The sequence below is a fragment of the Siniperca chuatsi genome, linkage group LG3 (assembly GCF_020085105.1).
Source record: "Siniperca chuatsi isolate FFG_IHB_CAS linkage group LG3, ASM2008510v1, whole genome shotgun sequence".
NCBI lineage: Eukaryota > Metazoa > Chordata > Actinopteri > Centrarchiformes > Sinipercidae > Siniperca > Siniperca chuatsi.
Window position 1 is genome coordinate 11,908,677 of NC_058044.1, and position 9,786 is coordinate 11,918,462.

At 39.0% G+C, this 9,786-nt stretch overlaps 1 protein-coding gene across 1 annotated transcript; it reads left to right on the plus strand.

The window, feature by feature from the left end:
• Positions 1-125: 125 nt before the first annotated feature.
• LOC122873420 (aminoacyl tRNA synthase complex-interacting multifunctional protein 1-like) lies at positions 126-8,267 on the plus strand. Its single transcript, XM_044190104.1, has 5 exons — positions 126-142; positions 1,304-1,793; positions 3,794-3,993; positions 6,159-6,327; positions 6,927-8,267. Exons 2-5 carry the CDS (start codon positions 1,421-1,423, stop codon positions 7,091-7,093), a joined length of 909 nt encoding a protein of 302 aa, XP_044046039.1. The 5' UTR covers positions 126-142; positions 1,304-1,420; the 3' UTR covers positions 7,094-8,267.
• Positions 8,268-9,786: the final 1,519 nt, after the last annotated feature.

Sequence of the window (9,786 nt, forward strand, 5' to 3'; positions counted from 1 at the left end):
GGTGGACGCGAAACTCGCGAAAAACGTGAACGGCCCCAATGTTTGGTTTTGTCCGTCCTGGGCTACTGTAGAAACATGGCGGCGCAACATGGCGACCTCCGTGGAAGGGGATCTGAGGGGGATATAAACGGCTTATTCTAAGGTAATGAAAACACAACGATTCCTATTTTCAGGTGATTATACACTAATGAAAACATTTAAATATTATATTACATTTCTGTCAAAAGCTCCTGCTAAATGTTACACACTGGACCTTTAATTATAAGATAAAAAGCAGTTAATATTGGGGGAAATGGGCTTCACTAGAGATCCACACAGCACAGATGCTCTAGGTAAGTAATGAAATCACACACACACTACAGTATGTAGGAAGTTATGGCCATAGTTTTGTTTAATATTGAAAAATGGTTATTTAAGGTCTGTTAATTAAAATTAATAAATGATGCCTTAGTGGAAGGTTTTATAATTGGATAATGCAATTTCTATTAAACAGAACTCATGTTAAAGTTGGATCAGAAACAGAAGTTTTGTTAGTGTCAGTGAGCTACCACGAGGTGGCGCCATTCACTACTTGAGCCAATCCTTGTGGTAAACCACACAGTCTATGGGGTAAACCCATGTGTTTCCAAATATGCCAAACGTGCTGAATTTTCAGGGGGAAAAAACATCCAAAAATCAAATGTCCTCTTTTAAATCCCTCTCCTAACTGATTGTACAGTGTTGTATTTGTTTTACAGTAATTATCATCTAATTTTTACCTCCTTAAAATCATTATTTTTAACCCTCTGTTACTACTTATACTGTAAAGCACAACAAATATGTTTTTGAAAAGGGCTTTAGAAATTAAAGTTATAATCATAATTTAAACTATTTAAACTAACCTCACTGATATAAATGGGTGGGACAAAATCTTATAGAATATGATGCATTGCTGTAGATTAAACTACCCAACCGTATATAAAGTAGCTCAACCTTAAACATCTACAGCAGTAAAATGCAACATACACATTTATGCAGCAGTAATATTGGTGCCATTTGTCTGCAGAATGAGAACTTTTACTTTTCATAATGCTTTCATACTTTTACTTAAGTAAGGTTTTGAATGCAGAACTTTTACTTGTAGTAGGATATTTACAGTGTGGTATTAGTACTTTTACTTAAGTAAAAGATCAGAATACTTCTTCCACTCCTGGTTGTATAAGATTGCATTAAGTATTACTACTTTATCTACAGCAGCTAATAAACCTAATAAATAATATTACCTAATAAACTGTAGTGCGTTGTTTTATCCTGTGGAGGGCAGTAAGATGCCCAGTGGCATTTAAACTGCCAAAAACCATAGACGAAGAAATAGAGGAAAAGAAGAATAAGAGGAGGAGGAGGTGAGAAATCAGTGCATTCTTCAGACGGCTGCGGTAGGATGGGTCGCGGTGAGGAGCTCAGTGACTTTCAGCGGGGCACTGTGGTCGGATGCCACATGTGTAAGAAATCCGTCCGTGAGATTTCTGCAATGTTAAACCTGCCGCGGTCCACCGTGAGCGCTGTGATTTTGAAGTGGAAACGTGGAGGAATAACGACGGCTCTGCCACGGAGCGGCCGACCGCACAAGCTCAAAGAGGAGGACCGTCAAGTGCTGGAGAAGGTAGCGCTGGAAAATAGTTTGCCCACGGTGGAAGCGCTCACCACCGAGTTTCAGACTGCCTCCGGGGCCAACGTGAGCTCCAGAACCGTCCGCCGGGAGCTTCATGAGATGGGCTTCCGTGGTCGAGTGTCTTCATACAGCAAGCATAAAGGTGAGTTCAGGAGAGTTGGAAATGAGAGGTTCAACAGTCACATACAAGTGTAGTGTTAGTGTCCACATACTTTTGGCAGCCTTACACTTATATGTCATTGCAGAACATCTCACTCCAAAACTGTGTGCACTCATATTGACACCCCTCTCTCCCTCCAGTTGCTCTTGTGAAAGGTTTTCCACAGGATTTTGGGACCTGGCTGCATTGATTTGCTCCCGTTCAGCCACAAGACAAGAGCATTAGGTTCAGAACTGACACATTTTTTCAGCTCTTATTTAAAAACTCTTAAAAAATTAAAATATGCATCCAGAGAAAACATTTGAAGTGGACTCTCATTTCATGGTGACTGTCTCTCTACCTGGCCCCAAAGTTTCTCTGTCAGTCTGTGGTGATTTGATTAAACACAACTCTAAGTAAAGATTAGTTGATTAATCAAGTAGGCATCAACAGAAATATGATTGCAATTTTGATAATCCTTTTTCTAGTATAAATGTCAAACATTTCCTGGTTCTAGCTCCTCAAATGTGAGGTTGCTTCTTTACTTTCTTATAGTGAACAGAATATGTTTAGGTTTTGGACTGTTGATCGACAAAACAAGCAATCTGAATGTCACCTTTTGGCTCTGAGAAATTGTAATCTGCATTGTTTTTGGTCAGTTGCAGCTCCATGTAAAATTAGATTTTGACGCAGGGCCACAACATTAGCAAATAATGCATGGTCTGTCTTTGTTGATATTGTACTTTAGTGGTGCTAATTCCTTCAAATCTGCAGTTAATTAAATTACCAAAACCCACTGACATGCAGTGACCTTGCAATTTTGCCTGGTTGTTCATCAAGCCTTGTTGCTTAGCATTTGTAAAAATTCATAGCTGGTGTGTCAAAGTCTGCGTGCTGTCCTTACCTCAACCTGGACCCAGTCTGAGCCCTAACCCCAGCCACTGAGGGCAACCGACTCACACACAAGACCTGTACAGGGTGGTTTCTGTTAACCTTTTCTTCTCTACACAAACATCTCAGGGTGTGTTTCATGCCTCAAGACTGCAATTTCTTCCGGTTTACAACCCAAGACTCACAACAATACGTTGTGATCGGAAGCGAATGAGAGGTTTTGATGAGGAACTTGCCCACATTCTTAAATTCAAGCAGAAAAACTGAGCCCCATTAATTACAACCATGTACTCACACCAGCAGTCTGTAGTTGAATCTATACTATGGGCTGTAGTGGGAGAAAAGGAGAAACTAGGAAAAGGACAAACATTTATTTTACTCCTTGCTTTCCCTTATATGTACTTCACAAAACTCTGCATTAATATGCAGCCTCCACTCTCCTTGAAGGCTTTCCACACGTTTTTAGAAACTTGGCTGCAGGGATTTGCTCCCATTCAGCCACAAGAGCATTACTGAGGTCAGGCGCTGATGTTGGGCGATAAGATTTGGCTCACAGTCTGCATTCCAATTCATCCCAAATGTGTTAGCCGGAGTTAAGGTCAGAGCTCTGTGCAGTTCAGTCAAGTTCTTCCACAACAAACTGTGAAAACCATTTGTGCATAGAGGCACTGTCCTATTGAAACAGGAAAGGGCCTTTCTCAAACTGTTGACACAAAGTTGGAAGCACATTATTATCTAAAATATTATTGTATGCTGCAGATTTCAGACAGCTGACCAATATTGTTTCCACTATGATCTCTTAATGTAAGCTACCAGTTGGCAGAAATATCTTCAGTGCTTTTAAACAAGCATTTTTCATTTTGTTTAGTTTGAAATTCCCACAGATGCTTCTCTTCATCCAAACCTTCCTTAACACTTGATGAATATCTTCTGTCTGACTTCCTGTGCTGAAAATGCACAACACCATAGCACATTATTATAACAGATTTCCATTCACATAGAGTAAATTAAGTGTGAAGAATCATTGCAGTGAGAAAAGCTTTTTAGGCTAAATCCATCTTGAGTTTGTTTACATGATTATTATAAAAGTACTTGTCTTTGTTTGATGCCAGGAGGGGAGGAAGCAGAGGCAGCCCCGAGCCAAGAGGAAGACACGGTGGACGTGTCTCGTCTGGACCTGCGTGTTGGACGTATTATCACAGCTCTGCAGCTTCCAGAGACTGACAGTCTTTATATGGAGCAGGTCGATGTTGGGGAGGCTTCTCCCAGGACAGTGGTCAGCGAGCTCGCTAAGCATATACCTGTGGATCAGGTACAACATTACTCTTAAATAATGATTTGTTTAGTGGGATTAAGGAATTTCTTGAATATCATGGGATTATTAGGGCTACTACTAATGATTATTTTAAGTTAATAATAAATCTACTGATTATTTTCTTGATTAATTGTTTTGTCTGTAAATATTTAGAAGCGCCTAGTAACACTTTATCAGAAGCCAAGGTAACACATTCAAATTTCTAATTTTGTCAGACTAACACTCCAAAACCCAAAGATATTCCATTTACAAAGATATAAAACAGAGAAAAGCAGAAACTACTCACATTTAAGAAGGTGTTGAAAAGCGACAGTAAATGTTTTATCACAATAGCTGCAGATTAATTTTCAGTCGAAAATCAATTAATGGTTCCAGCTCTTATAATTAACAGAAGCTAGGTCACAGAACTTTGTAAATTGTTGAATTGGATAACTTACAAGAATTTCCCTTAATATATGTAGAGATCCATACACATTTATGGGTTTAAAATGTATTTATTAGGTACAAAAATGAGAGGGCATAGTAACATCGTATTGATCTAAGCTGAAGGAAATTGAATGCAACATCAGGCCCCAGGCTGCAAGCCTGCAGATTTTTGAAGATCCCCTCCAGACTTATATTTAGACATAATAATACTCTGCTGTGAATAATACTGTGGGTCTGATATGGTTCTTCCACAAAAAAGTTCAATCAGCTGGTAAAGAATTCTTAAAAGCACTTCTACTCCTTCTCCCTCATTGGAAAAAATATGCAAATACTTTGTTTCAAAAGTTTAACTACTGGACACAAGTTGTCTCCTACTCATTCTCAGTGTATGTGAAGTGGAGGTTTTAAATTTCCACATCACACTTGTGTAAGTTGCACATTGATCCACGATTGGACACAGAGAAACTTTTTCCACCTTCAGCAGATGAATATGAAAACAGGCTTCTAGTGTCAAACTTGAGTGAGGCAGATGTAGACTTAAATACAAATTAGAGTATTATAGTAGTTTTATAAATCTCTGCACAGACTAGATTTCAGAGGTTATTTCACTAGCTGCACAGTCAGTTATGTATAATGTATTAATTGATAGCATACTAGATCATAATATGGATTTATTAGTCAATCTTAGGTAGATGCTGTGTTGATGGTTCTGCTTAGCAAATTTACATTTTATGTTGATGATTCTGAATCTTTATAGGATATCGGTGTTCGTTTTGCTTTCACATGAATTCATGATTTGTTACTGAGACAAATTTTGTATGCAGTATTTTCATCTAAATGAAAAGCAACAGGTTACTTTAATGGCTGACATGTGTGGACTCCTGAACATTACACGCATGTGATTGTTGAACATCTCTCGCCAAAACCATGGGCTTTAATATTCTGCTAACAGCTCCCACTCTTTGTGAAAGCCTTCCACAGGATTTTGGAAACCTGGCTGCAGGGATTTGCTCCCATTCAGCCACAAGAGCATTAGTGCTTCAGGTCAGGTCAGGCAACAAGGCCTCGCTCTCGCAGACTGAGGTCAGGGCTCTGTGCAGGGAATTGTCATGTTGAAACAGGAACAGGCCTTCCCTAAACTGTTGCCTCTAAGTTGGAAGCACATTTATTGTCTAAAATATATACTGTATGTTAAAGCAGTAATATTTCCCTTAATTGTCCACTCCAAACCAAAAGTATGTGGACACATTCTTTATAGTGTGTCATTTAAATCAAACATATATGCCTGCTGAGATCATGTGTGCAAAACACTGTCTGACTTTAAAAAATATTTGGAAGAGGCAACGTTTCCATGCACAGAGACAAATATTAGACATTAGCTTCTTAAAACTGTTGATGGTGTTGCAGTGATTTTGTAGCATGGCCTTATTAAGTGCTTTCGGACTTATTATTTTTTAAGATCTGGCATACATCATTGCTTGAAATGCTGGATTTCTCTTCTTCTGAGCTTTTGGCAGAAGCTGCCTCTGCGCGTCTTTTAAATTTTGGTAAACTGCAGAGGTTTTCCTGTTTGCTCTCTTTGGCTCATGAATGAGACACACAAACCATAAACCATCGGACACAGCTATTTTGAATGAAGGGATTAGCACTGGCATAATTGTACGAATATATGTATATATGTTTTCCTCATGTAAATTGAGTTATAACATGTTTCCAGTGTCTTGTCTCTCATGCAGATGCAGAACCGCATGGTCGTCCTGCTTTGTAACCTGAAGCCAGCGAAGATGAGAGGAGTGATGTCCCAGGCTGTGGTCATGTGTGCCAGCTCACCAGACAAGGTCGAAATCCTTGATCCTCCAAGTGGAGCAGTACCAGGGGACAGAGTTACTTTCCAGGGCTTCCCAGGTACCATCACCCGATTACTGTACCCTCAAAAACAGAATATAAATAACAGGAATATTATAATGATATAAGTGAGTGACTTGTTACTGAGTTGAGCCTACTAAAAGAAGTTTTCCACAAAATGCTTCTGTCTTTAGGAAACGAATGATGATGTTGAACCTTCTTGCTGCCAAAAAAAGCAACAATGGCGATATTGTACAGCGCAGTGTGCTTACAACTTTGTGGCCAGAGTTTGGAAAAGGCCCTTTCCTGTTTAAACATGCACAAAGCGAGGTTTATAAAAAATGGCTTTCTTCAACTCAATCAAACACCTTGGGGAGGATGTGGAGTGCTGACTGCGAGCCAGGCTTTATCGCCAAACTTCACTGACCTCTTGTGGCTGAATGGGAGCAAATCCCTGCAGCCAGTTTCCATAATCTTGTGGAAAGCCTCTCCAGGAGGTTGGAGGCAGCATATTACCGTCCGTGGTTTTGCTGTATTGAGTCAGTTATGCAAAGACGTATACAATGTCAGTCCCGGACCCATAAATTCTGCATTTGTGATGGATGAGTAGAGAGCAAAGAAGGTTCTTCTAATGTACCGAACTGATTTCTTCCGTGCAGGCGAACCGGACGAAGAGCTGAACCCCAAAAAGATGGTGTGGGAGCAGATTCAGCCAGACCTACGCACAGACGGCCAGTGTGTTGCAACTTACAAAGGAGCTGCCTTTGAAGTTGTCGGCAAGGGAGTGTGCAAAGCCCGAACCATGAGCGACACTGAAATCAAATAAACTAACATAGCTGCTCAAAATACAGTAGCTCAGTACGAATCGCTGCAGCCAGACAGGATCCAAAATGTTGTGGAAAGCCTCTCTAGAAGAGTGGAAGCTGCATGTTAATAATGCCCACAGTTTTGGAATGAGATGTCCAACAATCACATGGCTGTTATGTTTGAGTGCTCACGGACAGTGATAGTGAAGAGTATGCTGCCCTGTGTTGGACGGATATGAACATTACTGTTTCATTTTTTTTATAATGAAAATCTGAAGTTCTGTATTTGGCCAAAGGAGGGCACTACAGTAACCATGATAATGTACAGTATGTGCGTGGTGAGTTTGTTGAAGTGAGACATGAGAACATACAGCACAGTCATATCCAGCATGGTGAAAAGAAAATTGCAATTTTCTTCAAAGAATCCCTTTTGGTTGGGGAATATGTGATTTATAATTTAAGTGTTTTCCCATGACGCCACAGTGGTCATTTCCACTGAACAGTGGATGAAACTCAACAGTGCAGAATTCCCATTGAAAAAGGGGACACTGAACAGTTTTACTTAGTTTTACTTTCTTTTGACAGCGAATGATTGATTTGGAAATGAGCAGGGAAATTACTTTAAAATGAGGTTGTTTTACCTAACTAAATATTACATATGTATGTAAGGTCAGTTCATTGTTAACAGTTATCTAAGCTTCTTCAGTTTAAGTCTGGTGCTGGCAAATGATGAGTGTTTTATGTATCAGTACAAATAGTCTGTGGAAAGTTTGGTTTGAAGGATGTATCTTTACCTATTACAGCATTATATCTGAGGTCCAGACAATGTTCTCTTCAAAAATCCTCCTTTTGTTTATCTGTAGTTTCTGAGTTCTGAGTCGTTTATTTGGATGTAAATGCAGATGTTTGTACTATTTCTTCAAAAAAGATGTTTTGTATCCATCCTGCTATTGTAGATTGTTACTCAGCTCTTCAGATATTGTAACAGCTTCGTTAAACCTTGGCTTTTATATGTCCTTGATGAAACATGTTTGTGTCTCAGCTTGGATTCATGACTCAACATTTACAAGAAGTACATCAACTTCATCAAATATGCTAAACTGCTTCAAGTGCTACATTTGATTGCTGCTAACCCTATTTATTATTGAAGGGCAAAAAAATAAATAAACCAACATGTCTTGGTTTTGAAACAAACGGTCTTTATTTTTTCTGTAGTCCAAACCAAGTCCATAAAATGACCAAAAAAGAAAAAACACACAAAGCTCTTCTTCCCTTTATTTTAAAGGAAGAACTGAAAAAAAAACTGCATGAAAGGAATTGGGATGTGATTCAGGAACAAAGAAGTGGAACAGATGTCTGACACACAATGTTGCTGTTAATTGCTTGACAGAACAGGAGGGTTGAGAGGGAATGCTATCAACCTTTTCATGTACAAAAATTTTTATTCATTAGCATATTATAAGTTAGAATAGGAAACTACAAATCTTCAAATGCTGGAAGAAAATCCATCTTACAAATTTCTCATAAAAAGGATACTTCAGTCTTACTGTGTAGTGACTGCTGGTCATTATATATTCCGTGAGAAACTACAGTTTTTGTGTGTATGTTTTTAGTAGTTATTATAGATAGCTAAAGTGTTTTTTGTAAGAAAACGGGCCTAAAGACAGACCAAGGTGTTTTTCATCTCATGCTCCAGTGTGTGTTGACTAATACTACAGGCTGACATGAATAGAACCACTTTCATATTAAAAGGTCACGGAGTGTTGATATTAATGTCATGTCACCCCCCACCCACCTATAGTACAATCTACTCATGTGCAAACCAATAGAGAAAACCATACTGGAGTTAGTGGAGGTACTGTAAAGGTGCGTCACTCATCTCTGACCCTGCATCTGCAAGAACAACTGGTGTGGAGGAGTCAGTCCTGCGAGGGTGAAGCCTCAGTCAGTGAGTCAGTCGACTCAGTGCGGTTTATTGTGGGGGAAAGTTAGTAAACAACAACCTGAAAACCACGTTTCAGTTGAGCTGAGTCGACCTATGAATAATGTGCTGCTCCCCTTCTTCCTGCATCCTGTTTTTGAAAGACCACAAAGGAAACCCCACAAAACTCTCTCTTCACAGCAGTGTCATCTCAAAGTGTTTGTGTGGTATTTAGTAGTCATACATGTTTTTGTTCCTAATCTTTATATTATCACTTTCCAAGTATAATATGATGATGAACAGTATATAGCATACTTTATAGTTTTGCCAACATTATTATAAACTTACAAGACAATAATATTGTTGTAGTGCTCAGTATTGATGGATGTTGTCCAAGGCTGGATTACCAACCAGGCAAAGTAGGTAGGAGCCCCAAAGTCCACAGGTTGTCTGTGTGGCAATAACTTAATAATAATTTGATAAATTATGAATGTGTTTGGTAATACGCACCACTAAAGTATAATTATTAAGGGAAATGGTAAGAGCCCAAAGGTAGCCGCCTCTATCATAGTGATGCCATTTTGCTTTTATGTATGTATTGTGATATAGTACTTTTTTTTTTAAAGCTATTGAGAAACTGTTTATGAATAAAATAAACAAATAGGAATGTCTCTTTTTATCCAGTCTGTTGAATTAAATACCTGACAAATCGGCAAATTGGCAAGCTTTCTATCCCAGCATAGAAATTGTAGCTAGTTTCTGGTACTCTGGGCAAAATGTGTTGGGGAAATA

Excerpts from the sequence above, each read along its gene's own strand:
- LOC122873420 (XM_044190104.1), top strand. The coding sequence starts at position 1,421 with ATGGGTCGCGGTGAGGAGCTCAGTGACTTTCAGCGGGGCACTGTGGTC. Across the intron at positions 1,794-3,793 it reads TTCATACAGCAAGCATAAAG|GAGGGGAGGAAGCAGAGGCA; the intron begins GTGAGTTCAGGA and ends GTTTGATGCCAG. Across the intron at positions 3,994-6,158 it reads AGCATATACCTGTGGATCAG|ATGCAGAACCGCATGGTCGT; the intron begins GTACAACATTAC and ends TCTCTCATGCAG.